At 31.5% G+C, this 25,368-nt stretch overlaps 1 protein-coding gene and 1 long non-coding RNA gene across 3 annotated transcripts; both read right to left on the reverse strand.

Moving 5' to 3' along the window:
• Positions 1-9,504: 9,504 nt before the first annotated feature.
• Positions 9,505-13,778, reverse strand: LOC129957607 (uncharacterized). 2 transcript variants are annotated; one of them, XR_008782791.1, is made up of 3 exons: positions 12,489-13,778; positions 9,938-10,134; positions 9,505-9,839 (listed from the first exon to the last, which is right to left on the reverse strand). It is a non-coding gene; the product is annotated as an uncharacterized LOC129957607 (long non-coding RNA). The 2 variants fall into 2 exon arrangements; XR_008782792.1 differs by having other exon boundaries at positions 12,403-13,778.
• Positions 13,779-19,512: 5,734 nt separating this feature from the next.
• Positions 19,513-20,784, reverse strand: LOC129956660 (uncharacterized). The gene has a single exon (XM_056068591.1). The coding sequence runs from the start codon at positions 20,782-20,784 to the stop codon at positions 19,513-19,515; it is 1,272 nt and encodes a 423-aa protein (XP_055924566.1).
• Positions 20,785-25,368: the final 4,584 nt, after the last annotated feature.

Raw genomic sequence — 25,368 nt, forward strand, 5'->3', positions numbered from 1 at the left:
TTGCCTTTACATAAACTTGATTTGCTAAATTTTTAAAAATAACCCAATCAAAAGCATGATATTTGTATTAAAATATTAAGGCAGAATATGGTTCCATATATTCTAAATTGCAATGAAAAAAAATGTAATTTCATTGTTATTCTTGGCAATCAGACCATGAACCTGTTGTTCATATATGATTGAAACCATTATTTGGCTCAGAACTTTTAACTAGAGATGTGTTTTGAACTATAGCATAAAATACCACAATATGAGATAATATACCATTATGAAATAAGGCATGTGCATTTGTTATATATTAATTTTTTTCTTCTCGTTAAAGTTAAATAAAAAAGTTCAGCAAAGTTCAGTTACTGCAGTATAAAGGTGTTGTCACTATTGCTCATCAGTAGAGAGATATCAAAACTTCCTTGTAATGCTATATAACAGTGATTAGAAATCAAAAAAGAAATAAATTTCATGTTTACAGGAAAAAAGAATTTAAAAGATAAATTCTTTATTTGTGATAATCTATATAAAATAAAATATTAATGGTTCAATGAAAATGAAGTAGGCAAATGAGCATGAATAGAAATTTGAGATAGTTTGAATTTAATAGTATAACATTTTATTAAATCAAAGTAAGTTATCATAAAATTTTATATTTTGTAACAATATTTCAAATTAAAACTTCTACTGTTGTTTAAAAAAAAAAATTGAAAACTCAAAATAATTTGTTACGTAAACCAAAAACACTGCCGTGTTTTAAATGATGTTAAACTAAAGAATTCTTACTGTAACAAATCACAGTGGAGAACTCTTGAGTGTGAACAAATATAAGCATTATTGTTTGATAATTTTATGAAAAACAGCATATATTCTTTAAGTAGAACAATTTTAATGTGAACCTATCAAAAATTAATTTGAAAATTTTGTTTTTGAAATATCAAAGATTAACAAGAGAAATCTACATTTTTAATGATAATTGAGCTGAAACAATTGCAATATATTTTATTTTCTAGACAGTTTCAAATATTATAAGTGGCTTATGGATGATGAAAATGAAATAAATTTTATTTAAGATAAGTTCAAACTCTCAGTCTTAGCATAAAAGTATATGCATATATTGATTTAGTATTCAAATTATATATTGGTATTGGAAGAGTTAAGTTTCATAAGTTAAAATAAATTTCAATTTTCTTTTTAAATATTGCTTACTAACTGTAGATTATGCATGGTTTCTTTGCAAAATTCTTGATGCTTAAAATTCAGAAATCAAGCATTTATTCCAAGCAAAGATAATAATTATTTTTAAAATGCATGAAGTATCCCAATGATTAATTATTTCTTTTTTAATCAGATTTGTCAGAACTAAAGTGTATATATATCCTCAAAATGACAGTTAAACTCCAAACACTCTATTTCTTGTAGAAGTACCTTTAATTGATTATTCAGTAAACTTAATAGACTCTGTATGTCAACCTTTTTCAGTGCAATCATAGGCTTTCGTTCTCCGTTTATGTGGTTTGTTGCTTACTAGATTGTGATTGATTACAGGATTATGTGTTTATTTACATTATAGATGAAAGATAAAGAGCTGAATTCGTATTATAAAATTACTGTTTATCTAGATAAGTGTAAAATGAGGCATGAAAATGTTATTTCCCTCATACTTTCATATTTTTTATCTCATAACATGCACTTTTAAAATTATTTTCATATTGTTTATGACATTTTTAGAAATCTTTTAGTGAATATAAATAACAGTAAGTTAAGAATAAGTATTGAATGCTATTGTATTCCTAGCTTTCAAGAAAGTTTTCAGAAAACGATTACAATTATTTATTAAGTAAAATATAATACAGTTTAGTAATTTAAAATTTTTCCATTAAATTTGTGCCTGTTTTAAAGTTATTTAATTTTTTTACAAACAATTCACTCATTCTTTTTAATTCTCTTAACTTCCTTTTAACCAACACAAGTTGTTTTATGTATTTTTTTTTATTTTATCTGAATTACTGTTTATCTAATTGTTAGTATTGAACTTAGATATTTAGATATATATAATTAGATAATAATTTGTCATATCTGCAAATGGTCTAATTCCTGTGCGTTAATGTCTTTTGCAGAGATGTATTTGCTAAGAATACAAAACTACTCGTATTAAAAGCAATATTACCACAACACATGTATTATATGCAATTCTGATTTTACTCTGATCAGAGACATATTAAATTCTCTATGTGATCGTAGACAATGCAAGTTCAAATGCAGCCTTTTTCCCTGTCTAATTTCCAACACCAGATATTTATTTTTTATTGGTTTTAATTTTAGTCTCTATATAAGCAGTTTTAAGTAGTAAATTTTGCGAAATTGACAAAACTTTTAATTTTGGGTCACTTTCAAAAAAGTTGGTTTCATTATCTCTCCTTTTAAAAAAAATTCAAAATTTACATTTAAAAGTAATTTTAAGTAAAATAGTAAATTGACTAAACATTTCAATACAGCCCAAGTATTGTTTAATTATAGGATCTGATAAAATTTAAATTTTAAAGATTTTTAAATTTTAAAACAACTTATCTTGCGAAAATTATAAATCAACAAAATATAAAAAGATTTGCAAAAAGAAATACAAATATTGTGAGGACGATATTCAAAAATTTGAACAAGCTCTAATTTTATTCAACAAGTTCAAATGCATGACTCTTTTAAATTAAATTTTTCTGAAAATACTTAAAGGGGATTTTTTTTTTTTTTTTTTTTTTTTAAGTAGCAGATCTTGAAGTTTCCTAAAGCTGTGGAGCCCCTAAGTTGTCTACTTATTGATTTGTCCCTGCCTGTTATCCCAGCTAGTCAAGCCATTTTTTTTCCTCCAAAAATTATAATATTTATATTTTTAAATATTATATATATATCCTTTTTTAAAGAAACAAGATTAGCAATTTAATATACTAAAAATTTTTTTAATAAGTCATATTGAAGTGATAAATATTTTTTGATTCATTTTCACAATTATATAAACTTTCAGAATTGATTTTTTTTTTCCAATACTGTAAAAGACATTTACATTTTAAAAATGTAACTGAATTATTTAGAATTTTGTTGCTGAAATTTTATATATTTTTCTTTTATTGCATCTATATGTTTTAAAAATTTATTAATAACTCATTTTATTAATAAAAATTTTACTGATTTCCTTTACATTCTAAATTTTTCAATTTTATTTATAATCTCATATCATTTGAATGTATCTGATAACGGTTAAAATAATCTTGGAGTGAATGATTAAAAAACTATTGTAGAGAATTGGAAAAGAAAATAATATAATCAAGGTGTAATCAATGATTACTATGTAGTGAATAGCATATAAGCCAGTTAACAGCTCTTCTACCTGAACAATTGTTTTGGTATAATGGCTTAGTTACTGGACTGCAAACCACAAGGTCCTAGGTTCTATCCTAGCACATCACATACCGCTTCAACTATTTTTACTAAAATTTGTTTGTGAAGAGTTATGGAATAAAATTTAATTGTTGAAATATGATGCAATCAGTGAAATAATGATGTGTTTTGCTAATGTTATATTTACTTTTTCTTTCACCTGTATGAGGAAAAAAATTAACTTTATCAAAATAATATACTTCTTTGCCTAATTGAATAATATTTTTCAGTTAGTTTTAAAATTTAATACAATCTTCCTACTATATTAAATATAATCCATAAATAGTAACAAGAAATTATATATTGTTTAAAATATTCATAAAAGATGTTTTTCATATCCTTCATGAATTGATCTTGTCTATATTATTTTATTCATATTGCACATTACTTTGAGATCTTTCTTTTAATATCAAACTTGAAATCTGTGTATTTTTATGCTGAACTTCTTCCCACAATCATTCATTAGTGCAACTGCTGAAATAGATTCTTACAATAATATCTATTTTCTAAGAAAAATAATCTATTAAGATCTTTTTTTGTCTGCATAACTATTGCAATTCAAGGGGGGGGATATAACTGAATTGCAACATAGACAAATATTGTAGTCAAAACCCACTGCTGTCATTTGAAAATTTTGAGAATGAATTGCCTGCTCAGATAGCATCTATTTACGTTTTTTTTTTTAAAAATTGATAGCTATCCGAAACTTGGCAAAACGGAAATGTTGCATCAGAAAAATTAACAGATCTTAAGAGAAATTCCTTCAAAATCCATGGAAATTTAATGTATTTCCACTTTCTTAAGAAATATATTTTATACATTCAGTTTTTATTTAATGTCAAGAGTTTTATACCAAAGTTCTACGTTCTTAAAAATTACACCTGCCATAAATATGTACTTAAAAACTATATTCAATTGGTAGAGAATCGTAACTATTTTCAATATATTCAATTTCCATGTTAGGCAGTTGGCTGTCTATGTTTTCATTTATATATGCTTAATTTATCTGTTCTTTACGTATACAATTTTTTTTCTGTCATTTATTTAAACAAAATGCGGAAGATGAAAAGGATACCTAAGTGACAGAGTTGGAATTTGGTTTTGAAACAGTTGCGGAATGATTCCAATCTCAATATGGCATGAAGGAGTATTTGTATGGCTAGAAAAGCATATTATTCATCATAAACTTAGAGCTAAAATGTATATATATATATATATATATTGCTGTTAAATTTCTAAGGGAATTTTGTCAATTAATAATTATTTCATTTCTTTAAGAAGATTATATGTTTATACAAAGATATACATTTAACATATTTAAAATGAAGTGCTATTTAGTTTTCTAATCTTTCTTCAACTAATGTAGGCCTTTATTTTGATATATTATTTCCAATTGAGCTCCACATCAGAATGCAGTCTACTCTTATCTCAATTCAGTGGTGCAACTACATTTGGTCTAGGCATCACTACAAGAGACTCCAAATTGTTAAGAAAACTAACTTTCTTTTCCTCTTCACTCTAAATCTTTAAAATCTAAATCTTCACTCAAAATCTTTCTTGAAAAAATGGTTCGAATCAAATCTTGAAAAAATTAATGCATTTTTTTTTTTTCTTTTCTTTTTACAATTTGGATCTTGGTTGGAATTACATTCTACATCCTCATGTATTTATTTTTTTTCCTATTTAAATAAATTTTTGCCCCATTAATAGAAAAGACAAAATTTTGCACCAACAGATTACAATTAATAAAATCTAGATCCATTTTAAAAAAATCCAATATATGTATATATCAAAAATTTTTTAGAGCACATTTATTTTTTTTTTCTAAATTTTGTTTACTTATTATTTTTTTAAAATTATTATTATTACAATTCTCTCCAGATTAGTGAATTTGAAAAGAAGGATGAGAGAAAAAAACTCCTGTAGTGCAAGTTTGATAAAGCCAAGGCAACTTACTAATATTGTTTCCAAAAGGACCTCAAACTTCTTATAGTTGACCCTACCTATTACCACAACTTTAATTTGCAGTTTGATCAAACAAAATAAGTTGCTTTTATTTTTATGATTATCATTTTTTAACAACAGTCCTTATACACACCTATATAACTCTCAACAATGATAGCTGGAATATTTTAGAACCTTTCTTTCATGGCAATGTCATGAAAAAGTAATAAAATTTTCAAAAAATAATTTATCAACACTTTTGGAAAAGCTATTCAAAAGCAATGAACTTCTTTTCTTTTGCTGGTTCAAATTAATGTAATTGTCACTCCACATCTTTTGAATCATATAAACAATGAAAGAAAATATAATTACTTTTATTATTTTCCTTTTTTCAAATATTAATTATTATTATTTACATATTACAATGACCCATTTTCACAATAAAGTAATAATTAATTCGAATTATAAAAAATGAAATATACTAACAATCAATTTAGAATTACTTTATAACATTTAAATTTTTTTCTTTAAATATGATTAATAGAAATTAATTTTGTGTAATGTGTATAGAGATAGAGATGGAAAGAGAGAGACTATTTTGGTGACCAATTGGTTCGCTAATGATTGCTAGGAATTTCAATTAAATATATTTTATATGTCCATGTAAGCCAAACCTTCCATATTTTGATCATTAACAATGAAAAAAAAAAGGATGAAAATGATTTAAGAAATAAAACAAAAATATTACAACAAAAGGTATTATTGAAAAGATAATTTTAAAGAATTTTATTATGATACAAAAATTATTTTTGTACTGTAATATTTTCCCAAATTATTTCAGAAAAACACCAAAATTTTGTTTGAATAAAAATTTCTAAGGGTGAGAAAACACTCCTAAGGTTTCACTTGTTCAAAACACTTCTCCAAGTTAAGTAGTTCTAGGTGAAACGGCCTGGCCTATAGAGAGTAAGTACCCACGCATCACATTCCTCTTTGTTATTATATATATATAGACAGAGAGATAAATAGATATAGGTATATTTGATAGATAAAATGAATTGCTTTCTCTTCCATACCAGATACAGGCAGTGGAAAACTCTGGTTCACTTTTTTTCTTTTCTGATAAATTGTCATAAAATTTCAAAATTCATGACAGAAGTGTCCCCAATTAGAAATCTAATCAGGCCTAGTCCCCATTATTTGCACAGATATGCAAATTTTATCACATAAACATAAATTCAAATTATAAGTTTTCTGTAAGAGTTTCAAAGATGAGTTCTCTGAAATTAGTTGCATCAAAATTTTCATTGAATTCTAAATTATTGCACTGTTGATATGAAGAAGAAAAAAAAAAAAAACCACTCTGCAATTATAGTTATCTTTTTGTAACATATGATGTGGAGTAATCAATTTCCAGTACCTCAAGTTCAATGGTTTTTTAATTAATGTATTCCATTCACAAATTAATATGCAGGCATCTTTATTTACATTTGGACTTAATAGATCATACAACTCAAACATTTCTTTTTTCTTTGACATTAAATATTAAAAGAATCCAGCAATTGTTTAATTTTGCCAGAATTAATAAAAAATTCATTTTCTGTATATTCTGAATCACAGGAAAGTTCAGGATATTGTTTTTATAGAAGAGTGAAGTCAAATGAATTAATCTGTTGCTTTATACGATTCTGAATCTTTAGTAAATATTAAAAAAAGGCATCAATGATTCCATCATAGGACTATCCTATCATAAAAAATGAAAAAGATTTATCTTCTTCTGCTGTTATACTTAAATGAAGCTATTTCATCATGTAAATGGAAATATATTTACATAATTGATTTTGATAATTGTTTCATATGGATTCTTTTCTTTTTTGTTCAGTTTAAAAAAACTTTTTTTTTTTTTTTTTGCTTGAAACATGACTTGTAAATGTGTTAGGGGAAGTATTGCTATCTTCTTCCAAAATTGGTTGATTCTTATTTCTAATTGGAAAATTTTCTATGGAATTAGACATTTCATTTCCCTTACTACTTTCATTCGATATTCATATTTTCTTATTACTAATTATCAAATCATCAGTATTCATCCTTTTTTTTAGAAGTTTGTTTTTATTTTCTTTTTGTAAACATTTTTTCTTTTGAGAAATTCTATAAAATTTCATTTTGTCATTCTTCTTATTCGATGGCATTGAGCAGCATTTCTTCAGGCTGCTTTTCATTTTTGTAGCTTCATGGTATCCTTCTACTAAAAATTTCAATGTCGATATAATATTGTTAAGCATTAGTTCTAAAGTATCTGGATTTACAATTAATTTTGTTAATGCAGAACAAAAGATTTTAGCATTGAATAATTTGTTCTTCTGTAGATTTTATATTTATTTCTTTTGCAAAAAAATGGCCATATTATCTTCATTGGTATTAGTTTCTTCTATTGAAAAGATATTTGATTTCAAAATTTATTTATTTGTAAAAAAGGTCGAATGTATTTTGTTGAATTTGTTTGTACAAATGATCATCTGGGCAAGGATATTTATAAAGGTGACCGCATAATGAGTTGCATGCCATATTTCGTACATTTCTGCAAACAATGCTCTGGTATTGGCCAATTTTCCTGAATTTTTACCGTTTTATATTCTTTGTTTTTATCTTCTTTTGGTGACATACTCCAAGTATTTTCTGAATCTTGATCAATGCCTTCTGTATCAATTCTGATTCCTTTTTTGAGTTTGAGTTTGATGGAGTTTACTGGCGCTAAAACCATATTCCTGTTTTGAGATTTACTTCAATCCTTGTATGACTGAGTTTTGAATGGAAAATCCATTTATAATTTATAAGCATGTGTTAGATGTCTATCTTTTTCCATTTGCATTAATTTATTGACTAAATTATCTATTCACATATTAAATTTTCTCTTAAAATAAACTGTTTTTAATCGGTTATGAAAAGATTTGCAATAATTATTTGTTATTATAGAATACACGAAATGCCTATAGCAAAGTTGCCCATAATTTTTGCCTATCTAGATAATTTTGTCTGAATTTTTTTTTTCTTCCAAATTTTGTTTTTTTAACAGAAGAAAGCTTCCTAAAACTTTTGAAAGGTATCCTCATCTTATTTCTTCAATGAAGCAATTGGTTTACTTTTTCTTTTCTTTGGTTAAAATTTTTGCATTAAGTTGCTTGCTCCATGCTTATAAAATATGCCGTTTGCAAAGTAAGTGCTTAATATTATTGCCAAATACTTTCCTAAATGCTGCAGAAATCACCGGGCCATCAGCTGTAATGACAACATTAAGATTGATGTTTCAAACTTTGAAAAAGTGCAGTAATAGTTTCCATTCCTAAATTGTTGACAATAAAATGGCAAACAGGATAGCCTTGGTCAAATTCATAGGAAGCAATTACATTTAACAAATAAAAGTCATAAATATTAGTTCAATATGTTGCATCTATACAGAAAACTTTATTTTCGCACTCGATCATTTTTTTTTTTCTTCTTTTCTTTTATGTGTATGTTTCTATTTTCAGTCCTAAGGCAAAAATTGAATCATTTTTAAATATTTCATCTAAATCATTTGGTCCGAAACCAGGTGGTTTAAAAATAAGTTCAAGATTATATTTTTCTTCTTGTAATATTTTGACTGTTGTGAATGCTGAATTAGCATCATTATTAGAGTACAAGAGAATATTTATTCATGATTCATTTGCCCGAAATGTTTTTTGTGAAATGTACATTTTTTATAATGGGGCAAAATTTCTGATTTCTCTGGAACCAACTTCATTTCTGAGTAATTTTGTGATTTCAACTGTTATTTCTTCGCTTATGGAAATGCTAGAAAGACTTCTTGAATAAGGGATTTTGCCCTTTTGGTTTAAGTGCTTGGTTTTGGTTACTTGCTTTCTATTCACTTCTATTTTTGAGTAAAACAGGCACGCATAATATTGAAATATTTTTGTCCATTTGTTTCTTTTCAGTTGTTTTCTTTAAACATGAATGTTGATAAGGTTTTTTGCTCTAACCATTTATAGAAGTTTTTAATGTCGAAAGATAATATTTTCAATTTTTGTACATTATGTTTATCTCATACATATTTATTTAAATATCCAATGAAAGAAAATGATTCATTGCAGATTGTACAATAATACACTTCAATTTTATCTTTAACTGTACTTTTTTCACATGTGTTAAAATTTTATTTGTTTACTGAAAAAATGACCAGATTTATTACATTTATGAGGCCAATCTTTTCGAATTTGGATTACATTGAAATCATTTAAGAATTTTAAGCTGCTTTTCACTTTATGGTGACAAAAAGAGGATTTGCTTTGGCACATTTTTCGCATTGTCTTGGATATATTGTTTTATCTTTCGATAACATATTTTTTTAAAAATAACATCCAGTAGAGGAGTATGACTTATTACATGTATTGCACACACTTTTTTGTTATTTTCAAAAATGTCTCCATTTGCATGACCTGAAAATGTTTCAAAAATTATTTAAATTTTAGTATCAATTCTAAGTGCAGATAAAGAGTACATTTCATCAAAAGACATGGAAATACATCTGACTTACCTCTAGCAGAAAACGATTTTGTCTGTTTTGTTAAAGGAGAAGGCAGATAACCTTTGCACGATTCACGAAAATGAACAAGGTGTATCAGAGGTCCAGATTATTTACTGTCTACAGAACAAAAGGGCAATTTTGTTGGGGATCCTTGCTCGGTTCTTCTTATCGCTATAAGATGTAATAATGGTTTGGATCTAAACCAGCTATATCAAAAATTATAAAATATCAATAAAAATTTAATGTGATTATATAAAATAAAATTTGAACGATTTTAAATTTTAAATGTATGCAAACAAAAATTAGAATTAAAAAGCAGTACATTAAGTTGGTATAGTTAATTCACAATCTTAGTATTTTTTTAGCAATTTCTCCTTAAACATACAAAATATCTTTTTTTACTAATGTTTTGGATATGTACTGATAAAAGCTTTTAATTATTTAAGATAAGAAAAGTTCTTTTCCAATTCTTTTTCCAAAGTAGCACTCATACAATTCATAAATTTAATCTAACTTTTCTTAAACTATTTTAGCTTGCTTTCCTTGATTATAAATCTTTTAATTTAAGTTTCAAAATAATATCGAAATCTATTGGATTCTTCTATTACTATTTATATACAACATTTTTTAAAGTTTTATTATATCTTAATTGTAGTTATTTTTATGTTCTATCGAATTTTTTTATATAGTTTGTGTTTAATGCTTTAAAACATAAAGTTATGTAGTAATATGACATTCAATTACAAAATAGTTTTGATACAAAATTTTCGGCACTTTTTTTATTGTTCACATTTTAAATTAAAGGATCTTTGACAATAATACTTTTATTATTATTATTTACATTAAACAATCACATTCAATTTTTTTTCACAATTTATAACATTCAGAATAAAGAAAGGAAATCAATTTTATAGGAGGAACAGCTAGTATTTACTAAATTGTTTCTTAACATAGTCAACTCAATTTCACGTAGAATCACAGATACTTTTATTGAATACTGATAAATAATAATAATAATAAAAAAAAAAAAAACTATTCTATAATTTGCATAAGACTTTAATGCTGAACGATTCCATCTTTTATACTCATAGCTTTAAAAGAATATTTTTAATTTCGGCAAAATTTTTTTGTATTACTTTGAAGTTTGCTGATTTCCGTTTCAAATTAAAGCCTCACATTTTAAAGAAGCTGGCGAAAATATTCAAAAGATTTAGAGTGTGGAAGGTGCAAAATTTCTAAAATCTTATGAGTTATAAAATTATCAAAATGTAAAGCTTAAAAATACAGCTACAATTGTTATTAAAACTATAAAATTATCAAAATGTAAAGTTTAAAAATACAGCTACAATTGTTATTAAAACTATAAAATTATCAAAATGTAAAGCTTAAAAATACAGCTACAATTGTTATTAAAACTAAGTTACATAAAGTATTTAACTGTAAATTTTAGCTACTATTAATCCTAGCAAACCAATTGATCTCCAAAGGCGGCTAGTCTTTAATAGTTTTCTCCTTTAATCTATAATCCTTCCTTCAATTTGCAAAAATATGTTATATCATTTTATATATAATTTAACATCTTTTTAACTTTAAAAATAATAAAATCTATGTTCAGAGACAGCACAAATATTTTTATCTACTTGAAATGGGCAATGAAAAATCTGCCTGAAGATAAATAGATTTGCTAATATTAATTAAAACATTGCTTTTGATTTATAGATTTAAAATGTGATAAAAAATTTTACATTCATTTGAATAATGAAAAGAAAGTTAAAAGTCCTAAGTATAAAATAGCTGTTTTGATATTTTATATTCAAGATATATAAATAATATTTTTAGAAAATAATAGCATTTTTTCAATACAAATTATTTTTATGCAGTTGAAATGATGAATAATTAATAAGTTAAAATATTATGTATCATTATAATACAATTAAATGTTATTTAAAATGCCCCATTCATATTAATTTTTTGAAAATTCTGCAGGATCTCTGAGAAATCTAGTTACACACTAAAAGAAATTCATGCATCGTTTTACATTTAGGTTTCTTTTCAAAAATTAAAATGTCAATATTAGTTTTTTTTAAAAAAAAAAAAGAAAGAAAAAGAAATCTAATAAAAATGCTATACACTTGCATAAAAAAAAAAAAATCTCCGGAATAAATTTTACATGAAATTACAGAACAATACAAGGATTTGTTCCAAATGTAAATTTTAAAACACATACAGTATTTTGTTATTTTTAAAAAAATTTGTAAAATAATTTATTTAATATAGAAGAGGTGGGTTTTTTTACCCATACAGACATGAGGTAGAATAAGGTGAAATACAAATCCATAGTAGATATGCGGATTAACCTGTGGATATGCAAAATTTCATTGTCAATGATTTTTGGAGGGCGGAGAACTTAATGCAGTCCACCGCAATCAATAAAAGAAAAATTTTACTACATTGAATAAATAATTCTCACTTACCTACAAATTACCAGAAATCAGCATTATAGAGAATTGGCGAGTAACACAAAAATAGAGCAAGTTAGCAGTAAACAATTATACAGTACCAGTAAAACCATTCTTTTGCTGTTGAAGGAGCTCCCGCTTCCACTTGGAAGGTACCTCCTGTAGTGGCTGCGAGTTTGCAGATGCTAGCCCATTGCTTTTAGTGGCTGGCATGAACTCTTCTTCCTTGTTGCAGTTTATCTGATCAGTAGTACCAGTAATACGATGTAGACGAAAGATGCTGTGGTATCGAGCGAGAAGCGCTGTTACCCACGATAAGTAATGTTAAGTTGTGGGTTGTTTAAATTCGCTGGAGTGGATGAAGTCTGGGCCTAGTGGAGATTTGTTTGAATTAGATGCATGAAGAGCCTTAGTTTGTCGCTCAACGAAATATAAAAGGGGCAAAGATTTCTAATTCATGATCGGCTTTAATGGCATTAGATTTCATAGGTGAAACAAAATAATAATACTGGATATAAAAGAAAAAACTGCTGAACTTGGTGTTGAAATGATCCGGATCAGAGCTCATCAGGGGTATATTGGAAATGAAAAAGCACATACACTAGCCAAGGAGGCTTTAAACTTAGAAACCCAAGAAATATCTTTCCATGAGTCCAAAATCCAACTCAGAAATAAAACTAATAATTAAAGATTGGCAGGAGGAAATGGAATAATTCCATCAAGGGGCGAACAACCTATCAACATTTTAAAAGTGAATGGTTAAAAACTGGTAATTGCGAGAATGGTTGATAGATGTCAGCATAGTATAGATTTAGATTAAAAATATGTCTGACATTCCGGTAGTACGTTTGCAGACAGAGTCGCTCTTTGGCATGAGTTGACGTGATGTTATGTTGTGTTTTTTTGTGTTAAAAATGAAAGGCATTTGTGCATGGTGATAATATTATATCTAGTGAATTGGGATGATGGCCATGGGAGTTGGATTACAAATGTTGTAATGTATAAATTTTCCAATTGTTTACATGTTTGTGAATGTTTTTATGTAGTGTGTTTTGTCAGACTCTGATGGTTGTAAATAAAAAAAAAAGAGAAAAAGACAAATTTGGTGTAGTCACTCGGCTATATTTTGATGACATCACACTAGCCTTTCAACATTTGGGCTACGGGGGGTGGGGGTCAAAGAAACTGAGGGTCAATTTGTTTTGAGCAGCCATCCGAAGCAGTTGTGTCCATCGTTTTTCTAGCGGTTTATAACAATGGAGTGGAGCAATGAAATTGTAATCGAATTTTTGGATCAGTATGAATCAGAATCCATATTATGCATATTATGGAATCCACAACATCAACATCACAAAGATCGGGGCCAGGTACATGATGTCAGGAGGTGAATTCAGGGCAGTATGAGCATTGAATGCCCTTTAAATTTATTAAAAAATATTGTAGTAACAACTCAACTTTGTATCAGAGAAGCGACAACTCAACTCTTATGTTTACTCAAGTATCCCGATTGTAGCATGCAGTAATAAATCGGTTACGTTGCTACCTTAACAAAAAAAAAAAAAAAAAAAAAAAAAGGTAACATTTAATGTCCGCTTTCAGAAAGCTGGCAATGAAAGTGAGAGAGAGCGTTAAAACAGGGTCTGCAACTGATGAAATTTACAAGCCGGAATGGTTTGCGTACCAAAAAATGCAATCGTTTCTTCATTCCGTGTGTACGCCAACGAGTACCAAAACATCTGAGGTAAGAAATTCATTGTCTTTTCTTATTAACTTAGTTCAGTTTTTTTTTTAAATATTTGAAGTGACTATTATTTAATATTTGTTTAGTAATTTAATTATAAAGATAATTACTAATTATCTCAACTTAGAAATTTTAAATTTAAATTAAGATTAGAAAGTAGCTACTATTTGTATGAACCTATGTAATGAGTCGAACGATTAAGATTAGAGAAAAAAATTAAGTGACAGCTAAATTAGTATAACAGAAAATATGGCATTTTCCTTCACTATTAGTATAAATTTTTCAAGTCATTATTCAAAAATGTTGTAACAATATTAGCATACTTTAATGTCTAAGAAAAGAAATGGAAATTTAACCTTTTCAGGGACGGTCATTAAAATTTTGCACAAATTTCTTATCATAATTGCAGTAATTATGAATATTTTAGGTTAATAAAGATTTTTATTAATGTTTTGGGTAAGTTTAAATATTTATAATATTAAAAATGCAATTTATGACATATTTATTACGAAATATCTAAATTATATCTTATATATATATAAATAATAAAAAATAGAAACCAGTTCAATTTAATACAAAATATCAATTAAGAATAAGAAATATCTAACTAAAATGCCAAAAATATATATTCACAATTAAATTTAAATTGATAAATATCAAATAAAAAGCACACAAAAAATAATAACAATAGTTAATCTTTAACAATATTTATCTTGCCAAGATAATTTCTCACTTGTTGAGAAATACTCAGCAAAGCAGTTGCGAGTAGCTTTGGCTACTTCTACCGATTTTCTAGGTGCTTTCTTTAAGGGCATGAAGGAAGCCATTCCGCTTTGATCATTTCTCCACGATCCGGGAACAACTTCCCCATCTGCTTCGGTATCAAATGTACCCGGTGGGGAATAAGATGATGATGATGAAGCACTTTTCCGCATGAAATTATGCAAAAAGACACACGCTAGAATGACATCGCTCACTTTGTCCAGTTGTAATGCCATCGGTTTGCTGAAAACTCGAAAAACTGATGCCATTATGCCGAAAACATTCTCAACTACACGGCGTGCACGAGATAAACTGTAATTGAAGATTCTCTGTGTGCTCCCTTTTTCAAAATTACCAGGATATGGCTTCATCATGCGACGACTTAAGACGAATGCTGAATCGCCAAGGAAGACATACGGCAATTTTTTACCTAATGGCTGCAATTTTCTATTGTGCGGAAATTTCAGTTGTTCCATTTTCAATTTCGTTAACAAAACTCAATTATTAAAAACTCCCCCATCACTTATCTGTCCTTGACATCCAATGTCCACAAACGTAAAACAATAGCGTGCATCTACTAGAGCCAGTAGTACCACGCTGAAAGTCCCTTTATAGTTAAAAAAAACTTTGTTGATGTATTATTTGGGCACTATATCACAACGTGTTTCCCGTCAATCGCTCCCAAACCGTTCGGAAAGTTCCACTGATTTTCAAATTGCTGTGCTATGCACAGCCACTCATCTTCATTTTCTGGCAACTGAAAAAAAAAAAAAAATTAACATATATTTGTTGTTGTTGTTATTTTGGATTTTGTGGCACAAGAGCCAAATCTGGCTAAGCTGCGCCAAACATATGGTCAAATATAAAAAAAATTCAGTGGAGTTATAAAAAGTTAAACTAAAATTTGCAAAACCAAGAAATGTGGAGATAAAATTTTCCTAGTTAAATAAAATGGAAAAAACCAATTTCTTTCAAGAAAGTAAAAATATTTGGATGGGGATGTTCTCCCACCAAGTCACGAATGTTTGAAGATGATGTACCGAATAAATGTAATCGATGAGAATTAAAAATTGTACATTCTGATAAAATATGAGTGACAGTTAAATTAACATCACACGCATTACAGACTGGACATCGCTCACCAAATAGAAGATGTTTATGTGTGAGGCGAGTATGGCCAATGCGAAGCCGAGTCAATTTGACGTCCAACTCGCGTACTGGAACTACCGGCCACAAAGTGATGTCAGGCTGAATAGAATGCAGCTTATTAGAAATCTGCAAATCCCATGATTCTTTCCATAAATAAAAAATACGTTGAGAAATATATTTTTTTAAATCTCTGTATGGAATAGCTCGTTGTAGAGAAGTGGATGCTGCCTTTGCTGCAGCATCGGCAGATTCATTGCCAAAAATGCCAGCGTGGCCTGGCAACCAACAAAATAAAATTTGGTAATTCCGAGTTTGCAAATTTCTCCAAAGATGTAGGATATCTATAGCTATTGGATGTGTTTTAGTATGAGGATGGCTGAGGGCCTCCAGAGCACTCATACTATCAGAATAAATGCAGAATTTATAGTCACTAAGATTAGAAATTTTTTCAAGAGCAATCATAATTGCCATTAGTTCAGCAGTTAAAACCGAACACAAAGTACTCAATTGAAAACTGCTTGTGTCCTCAGCAATGACGACAGCACAACCCACATGATAAGCTGTCTTTGAGCCATCCGTAAAAACAGGAATGTGCGTAGAGTATTCATTGCGGTGATATAAAAAAAGTTGTTGAAAGACAATAGATGAAGTGGTAGACTTGTCATAGGTGAGAAAAGGCTTAAGATATGATATTTCTGGGACATCCCAGGGTGGCAAAGCAAGAGCAGTAGTATCATGAATCTGCAGATTTAAAATATTTACATCAGCAAAAGCTCTTTTTACCCTTTCACGAAAGGGTAGGATATTAGAAGGACGTGCATTATATAATCGTCCCAGGCCAATGGGTAAATTAATTCTACGAATAGGGTGATTTATAGAAGATTCAATACGGAAAAAATATAGTTCAGATAATTTTTTCCGTCTCAGATAAAGTGGAAGTTGATGACAGATCACATTCAAACTATGAACTGGTGATGTACGAAAAGCTCCAGAACAGATACGTAAAGCACTGTTGTGTACTGTGTCTAAATTTCGGAGAACACCAGAACGAGCTGTACCATATATTTCGCATCCATAATCTATTCTCGACAGAATAACAGACTGATAGATACGAAGTAAAGATGTTCGATCTGCCCCCCATCTTGTAATCGAGAGAACTTTTAGGATGTTGAGGGATTTTTCACACCTCTTTCGCAGATGAAGAACATGCGAAAGGAAAGTGAGTTTCCGGTCAAATATGACCCCTAAGAAACGTACTTCCTCAACGACTGGAATATCAACACCTCGAATTTGTATTACAGGATCAGGATGGAGACTCCGTTTCCGACAAAAGTGTACACAGCGGCTCTTTTCAGGGGAAAGCGTGTGTCCATTCTCATCACACCATGAAATGAGTTTGTTAACAGCCCTCTGAAGTTGTCGCTCTATTAAAATCATATTAGACCCCTGGCAGGAGACTTGTAGATCATCCACATATAGTGTTCCACAAACGGATGATGGTAAAACATGAATAATTTGGCTTATATGGAGAATAAAAAGGGTGACACTCAAAACACTTCCTTGAGGAACACCCTCACTTTGAATAAAATGATGAGAAAATGTATTACCAATACGGACTCGAAATGTCCGAAATTTTAAAAAATTTTGAATAAAAACTGGCAAGTTACCTTTAAAACCAAAATCTCCTAAAGTACGGAGGATGCCATACCGCCACGTACGATCGTACGCCTTTTCTATATCGAAGAATATAGAAACTAGATGGTTTCTCCGGACGAATGCATTTCGAATTTGAGATTCAAGCATAACCAAGTTGTCATTGGTAGAACGTCCTCGACGGAAACCACTTTGGAAAGGTGAGATATACCCATTTTTCTCCAGTTCATAGAGTAAACGGGCATTTACCATGCGTTCGAGCGTTTTACAGAGACAACTAGTTAAAGCAATTGGCCTATAGTTTGAGGGATTGGTAGGAACCTTTCCAGGTTTAAGGATAGGTATCACAATGGCTTCATACCATTGTTCAGGAAAAGTTTGCTCACTTCAGATTCTGTTAAACAAGTGCAGGAGGTGCAAAAGAGAGGTTTCGTCTAAATGTCGAAGCATACTGTAGGTAATCCCGTCGACACCTGGGCTAGTATCTCGAGAATGAGAAAGAGCGTTCCTTAATTCCACTATCTTAAAGTTATAGTTATAAGAGAGGACCCTGCGGGTTCTAAACTTCAAAGGCACTTGTTCAGCTTGTCTCTTAATCGCACGAAAAGTCGGATTATTAGGAACAGAGCTTGAAACATCAGCGAAAGTTTCTCCAATAACATTTACAATATCAAGTGGCGAGGAATATGAAGCCGTTTCTGTATTTAAGATGGGGAAAGCGAATTCTTTATAAATTCCGTTTGCCGCTTTAACTTTCTTCCACAACTGTGCACTAGATGTATTGGAAGTGATGGTGGATATAAAACTTTGCCAAGATTCTTTTTGACTGCGGCGCCGAATTCGGCGAGCATTTGCTCTTGCTCTTTTAAATGCAACAAGATTTTCCGTGGTAGGATACCTGCGGAAAATACCCCAACATTTTCTTTGTTCCTTATAAGCAATACGACATTCATCATTCCACCATGGTTTGCGAAATTTGCGTGGAAGAGGGGTACGCTTTGGAATTGAAGCATCAGCGGCCTTAATAATGCAATCAGTGACATTTTGGACAGCCTCACTAATATCGGCAGATGAAATCATTTCTTCTGTAATCAATGCAAGCTTAGTAAATGTAGCCCAATCTGCTTTTTGGAAAATGTATGTAGGTGGGCTTTGCACCAAATTACTATTATCATCATGAGAGATGACAAGAGGAAAATGATCACTATTATGTAAATCGCTTTCAACTGCCAAATTCAATAATGGAAAAATTGCCGGAGAGGAAATAGCGAGGTCAAGGGAATGGAAAGTACGAGTGGGTTCATGGAAGTATGTCTTTTCGTTGTTATTGAGCAGACAGAGACAGTTATCAGAAATGAATTGTTCTATCTGTCGCCCACGGGAGTTAGTGCTATCCGAACCCCACAAAGTACTATGCCCGTTAAAATCACCAAGCAAAATGAAAGGAGTTGGAAGCTGATCAACCAAAGTATTCAAATCGTCCTGCGAAATAACCTCATTTGGAGGCAAGTAAAGGCAACAGACCGTGACTAAGGATTTGACATGAATCTGCACAGCCACAGCTTGCAAGTTAGTGCGTAGATTAAGGATAGTACTGGGATAAAAGTTGGAGGTTAAAATGCACACTCCACCAGAGAATGATGCACCAGTTTCGTTATCCTTCCTTGCACAATTATAACCTCTTAATTTGAAGTGAATATTTGGTTTCAAAAATGTCTCTTGAAGAGCTACGCAAACAGGATTTGATTTATTAATGAGAGCTTTGATGTCAGTTAGCTTTGTCCGAATGCCGCGACAATTCCACGAGAGAAAGGTACCCATTAAGAAAGTTTTTTAACGTGGGAATTATAAAGGGCGTTAGTTTGAGTTGGCGTTATTTCGCAACTCATTTCAAGGTCATCCTCCTCTTCGTCGGATGGATGGAGAGCAATTGAATCGGGACTTTTGGACAATCCTCCAAAAATAGTAGGTAAATCCTTTTGGACTGTCCCCGTAGTTGCAAGTCCCAGAGCAACCGAATTTCGAATATTGGATTTTTTCAATTTTGATTTAAATTTTTCCGAAATCATTTCTTGTGAAAGGCCGTGTTTCGAAAGCTTTAATTTAAGAGCACGTGGAGGCTTTGGTTTTGGTTTACGTTTCGGTGGATCGTGAGATTCAGGAGCACTGTTTGTGGAAGGTTCTGTATCAGATTCGGATGTTTTTGCGGGAGGAACTTTTTCAGCAACAATCTGCACACAATTTTTACATGAACAGTTTTTACAATATGATTTTTTAACAGCTGATGCATAGCTGACCCCAGGGGAAGGTGTCTGTGCCTCGATTCTTCTTTTCGCTTCTGGATAAGAAATTTGCTCTTTTGTTTTCAAAGTTATAATTTCTTTTTCCAACCTCCAACGTGGACATGATCTGGAAAAGGAAGTATGTTCGCCATCACAGTTGACGCACTTTTCAGATGAGGTGCACTGCTGGCTATCATGTCCTTTCTCTGCACAACGGGCGCAAGTAAGTGTCCCGCGGCAGGCGATCTTAGAGTGCCCAAAACGTTGGCATTGAAAGCATCTCAGAGGGTTAGGTATAAAAGGACGCACTTTCAATCTCATATATCCTATTTTAACTACTTCTGGCAAAGTAGGCATTTGGAACGTAAGAACGAGGTGCTTTGTAGGGAGGAGTTGTCCATCCCGCCGAATTGAGATACGGCGTACATGTATCACTCCTTCAGGTTTTAGGTCATTTGTAATTTCTTCAATTGATGTATGAAATAACTCCCCACATGTAATAACACCTTTAGAAGAATTAAGAGATGTATGCGCGCTTACAGAAATGGGAATTGTAGCCAATGCTTTCAGTTTGAGAATTTGATTAGATTGTTTTCGAGAATTAACTTCCACCAACAAATCTCCCGAACGAAGTTTGCGTATGGCAGAAACTTCCCCAAGTGTTCCAGAAACGGCTTTTTCTACAAGGAACGGAGAGACCGTGTGAAATGTCTCCTTATCTTCAGAAAGTCTTTTGATAACAAAAAAATGATCGTAATATTTTTCTGTATTTTTTCGTGTCGTTTGTTGATTTAAGTTTTTAGGCCCCATACGATATGATAAGTGATTCGGGTCCGACGGCACCGCCCACCACGGAGCCCAACAAGGGAAGGCAGCCACCGGCTCTGGATATTTCCAACCTCGGTACTTACCCTAGTGCTAATCGGTACCTATACGCTGGGAGCTACCCCCGGGGACAGTGACCACCCTTAACGCCAAGCCCAAGGAGTAGCCCCTTCGCTTGATCCCTAGCAGACTAGCCACTCAGGTGACTAGCTACCAGCCGATTGATACACCGGGGACCACAGTGCACCACCCGTCTTTCAAATGGGTCGCCACGCACGGCAAACACGTGGGGTTTTGGCTGTCCATGAGAAGCAAGAAGCAAACAGAGCGGCGACAGCTTCTCATGGAGAGCTCCCTCGCTTGCCGTCGAGGGATAGAAGGACAAAGCAGACAGCAGAAGGCGTAGTGGAGAGAGAACTGAAAGGGAGTAAAGATCCCTGGGAACCTCGGGATTGGGACACCCGTACTCACCTATAGTAGGTGAGCCCCTGAGGGGAAAATTAACATATAATACAACACAAATATAAAGTTATTACAAATGTAATAAATAACAAATAATGCAAATGTAATAAACAGCGTGATTTCAATAAGGCTAAAAATTACGCTTTATTTTCAGAGACTAGAAAATATTTCTGAAGAGGATATTGATAAGGAAACACCATCTAGTCACACTCATCAATTCCTAGCTCATCCCAGCACATCTCAGGATGAGGAATTCTCATCAGGGAATGGTGCTGTTCAAGGTGGGCCGCCAAGAGGGAAAAAGAGAAAAGCAGAGAACATCGAAAAACGGATGGACCAGGCTTTTCACTTTATGAAGGAAGTTGCTGCAAAGCTAAAAGCCATCAAAGATGAAAGATTTTTGTTTTGTGAGTTGATGTGCTGTCAACTCAGAGCTTTAGTTTCTGAGACGAGAGAAACAGCAATTCACGAAATAAATAACTTGATGTATAATGTGAAGAAAACGAAGCAACAGCCAAAAATATTTTCAATCACAAACTTTTTACAGGCGCAGACTAGTGCATCAGAAAATGAAAATCAAAAGTTTTAATAGATAAAAATAAGTTATTTAAAAAATTTGCTTCTGTTTTTTTAAAAAATACTTCATACAGAAAATATCATAAAATTTTTTCTGAATTTTAGATTATTTTCAGTTTACAATGATTACCATTGAACAACTTCCAAAAGATAACTTTGTACATGCATATACAAATGGTTCCTCTGATAAAACTATCACCAATGGGGGCTCTGGAGTGTTTTTAACTACTTTAAGTAATACCCCTCAACAAGGTAAATTTGGAGCAGGAACTATAGCCTCTAACTTCACCTGCGAGCAACGGGCAATTTTGGAGGCCCTTAATATGTATAAAGGCCCTTCCCACCTCTGAGCTAGCAAATGGCCTTGTTATTTTCCGCGACTCGAAAGCTGCCCTCCAAGCAATTTTAAAAGGAGACTCTTTTATCACCCAGAAACCATCTAAAATCTTCATGATCTTCGGGATTTAAACAAAACCTGTGCTCTTCAGTGGATACCTGCAAAGTTTTCGGACATATTATATTCCAGTGTATCACCTTCCAATGCACTAGAACACATTTCTGCGTCAGTGTCAGATTCGCTGGAGTTTCCCAAAGGGAGGACATCCAATATTTTAGGCCCAGAATCAGCAGAACAAACAGGGCCTGGAGAGTTTCTAATCAAATCCGCACCTGTTGCATCATTCATTCCAGAATTGCCCTCTGCGGAAGCGGAATGGGAAGTTTTAAGAAACTTTGCGCTCTGTTTATCTAAATTCATCTTGTGAGACTCTGAAAGCTGCGAGGTTTTATAATGTTTCGATACTTTATCAATATTTAGTTTATTAATCCTATAGTCTTTTTTTTAGCTTTTTCCTGTTATTAACTTTTTTAAAATCAGAGCAATCAGATGAACTTATATTAGATTCTGGGTTGGTTGGTTGGTTGGTTGTGAGTTTTAGTGGCGCAAGAGCCAACCTTGGCTAAATTGCGTCAGTCGTATGGTTAGATTATTGACGATCGTGAAATAAAAACAACGTTAAAATAATTGTATCAAAAGATTTGTAAAAGAATTACTTTAAAATATTAAATTCCACACGGTAAAAAGTTAAAAAATGTTATTAGATAAAATAGTAAAACCTAGATACATTCGCAAAAGCCAATGGACCTTAAAAACTGAAAAAGATTATCATGGGGATTTACTCCCACTATGTCTGACATTGTTAGTGATGAAGTTTTGAAAAAATGAATACGCTGAGTATTAAATTTTGGGCACTCAATCAATATATGACTAACACTAAAAATAATATTGCAAGTAGGACATGTAGGTGCCCTTTCTCCGAATAGTAAATATTTGTGCGTAAAACGCGTGTGTCTTACAAGCAGACGAGTCAATCTCACATCATCTCTTCGCAAAGGTAGAACTGGCCACAGACCTATTGAAGGTTTAACGGCATGCAGCTTGTTATTGGTTTTTTGATCCCAGGTTTCCTGCCATAATCCATGTACGAAATTAGTAAAGGACCTCTTGACATCACAATAAGCAAGAGGGAGCTGCAAAAGCAAGGTGGCATCTCTAGCAGCTTTGTCTGCCAGTTCATTGCCAAGAATACCGACATGGCTGGGAACCCAACAGAAAAGAATTGAAAAACCTTGATTCTGGATAGTGCGCAAAAGGATGAATATTTCATGAACAACTGGGTGTATCGTTGTTGTTGTTGGTTGAAATTTATTGGCGCAAGAGCCATGTTTTGGCTAAAACTGCGCCAGGCATACGATTAAAATATTTTCCATAACAATTTAAAAGCGTTATAAGAATTAAGTTGATCTGACCAATGTTTTTAAAATCCACAAGTAAATTTAAAAAGTAAAACAAAAACTGGAGCAGAGACGATTTAAAAGGCAATAAAAACTAAATAGAATTATAAAAAAAATGGTTTTTAAGAAGCGAAAAATATTTTTGTGGGGATGTTCACCCACTAAGTCTAGAAGTGTTAATGATAATGGCGAAGTAAACAAATGATTGCGATGATGATTAAAGGAGGGACATTGTATTAAAATGTGTAAAACAGTGAAGTCTACACGGCATGTCGGACATTTCGGTGCTTCATCTCCAAACAACAAATGTTTATGAGTAAAACGGGTGTGCCCTATGCGAAGACGAGTCAGTTTCACATCAATCTCTCGCATAGGTAGAGCAGGCCACAAATTAACAGACATTTTTATTGAATGAAGCTTATTATGGACCTGTGTATCCCAGTCATTCTGCCATAACTGATTAATAAAATAAGAGAATGCTCTCTTCGCATCCGTATATACAAGAGATTGTTGCAGAAACAAAGAAGCTTCTTTTGCAGCTTTATCCGCCAACTCATTTCCAAAGACACCAACATGGCTAGGAACCCAACAGAAAATTATATTAAAACCATTATTATTAAGCGTATGTAGAGAGGATAAAATATCAACAGCAACCGGGTGAATTCGGTTGCTAAAATTAGAAAGGGGTTTCAAGGCACTCATGCTATCAGAGTATATACAAAATTTACGCTGGGTAGAAACTCTAATCTGCTGAAGTGCACAAAAAATGGCTGTTAGTTCAGCAGTAAAGACTGAACAAGAGTTATGCAGGCGATGACTGTGAATAGTAGATCCAAATACTATTCCACAGCCAACATGTTCATCTGTTTTTGAACCGTCGGTGTAAATAGGTGTGTAGGAATGATAATGGTTGCGATGAGAATTAAAAATTTGCTGAAAAACAATCGGAGCTGTTGTGGATTTGTCAAAGCCGGAAAAAGGATTCAAGAAGGAAAAAACTGGTATATCCCAAGGTGGAAAAACCGAAGGGTCAGAAGTTTGTAAGGTAACGTTGTTCAGGTTCGATTCGTGTACAATACCTTTGATTCTCTCACTGAAAGGTAGTATGTGAGAAGGGCGAGCTTCATAAAGTCTGCGGAGAGAAGCAGGAAATTGAATATGAGAAATCGGATGTTGTGGGACACAAAGTGTTCGAAAATAGTATTGAATAGAGATTTTCTTTCTGCGTAATTCGAGAGGTAACTGATGGCATAAAACATAAAGGCTCTTCACAGGTGAAGTGCGGAAAGCACCAGAGCAAATTCTTAGAGTTGCATGATGAATAGTATCTAACCTGTGTAAAACAGAAGATCTGGCAGAACCATAAACCATACATGCATAATCCATCCGAGATAAAATAACAGCATTGTAGATACGAAGAAGGGTTGGTTGGTTGGTTAGTTGGAGTTTTATGGCGCAAGAGCCATATCTGGCCATACTGCGCCAAGCAAAAGGTAAAATAGGCTTCACTTATCATTAAAATTACTTACAGCACAAAACGAGGATAAAAATTTCATAAAACATAATTGCATAACATTTATATATGTTAAAAGTAAACAACAAAATAACATTTTGAAAAGGAAGTAAAAAGGAAACAAATGATGGAAAGTCGTTAAAATTTTTAAAAAGATAAGGCAAAAGAAATTTGCGGAAACATTAAATATGATTTAAAAAGCCAATGGCTCTCAGAAAGTTAAA

The sequence above is a fragment of the Argiope bruennichi genome, chromosome 11, assembly GCF_947563725.1.
Source record: "Argiope bruennichi chromosome 11, qqArgBrue1.1, whole genome shotgun sequence".
Taxonomy (NCBI): Eukaryota; Metazoa; Arthropoda; class Arachnida; order Araneae; family Araneidae; genus Argiope; species Argiope bruennichi.

What these genes read in the sequence shown, in the direction of transcription:
- LOC129956660 (XM_056068591.1), bottom strand. Translation starts at nt 20,784, where the DNA reads ATGGGGCCTAAAAACTTAAATCAACAAACGACACGAAAAAATACAGAA.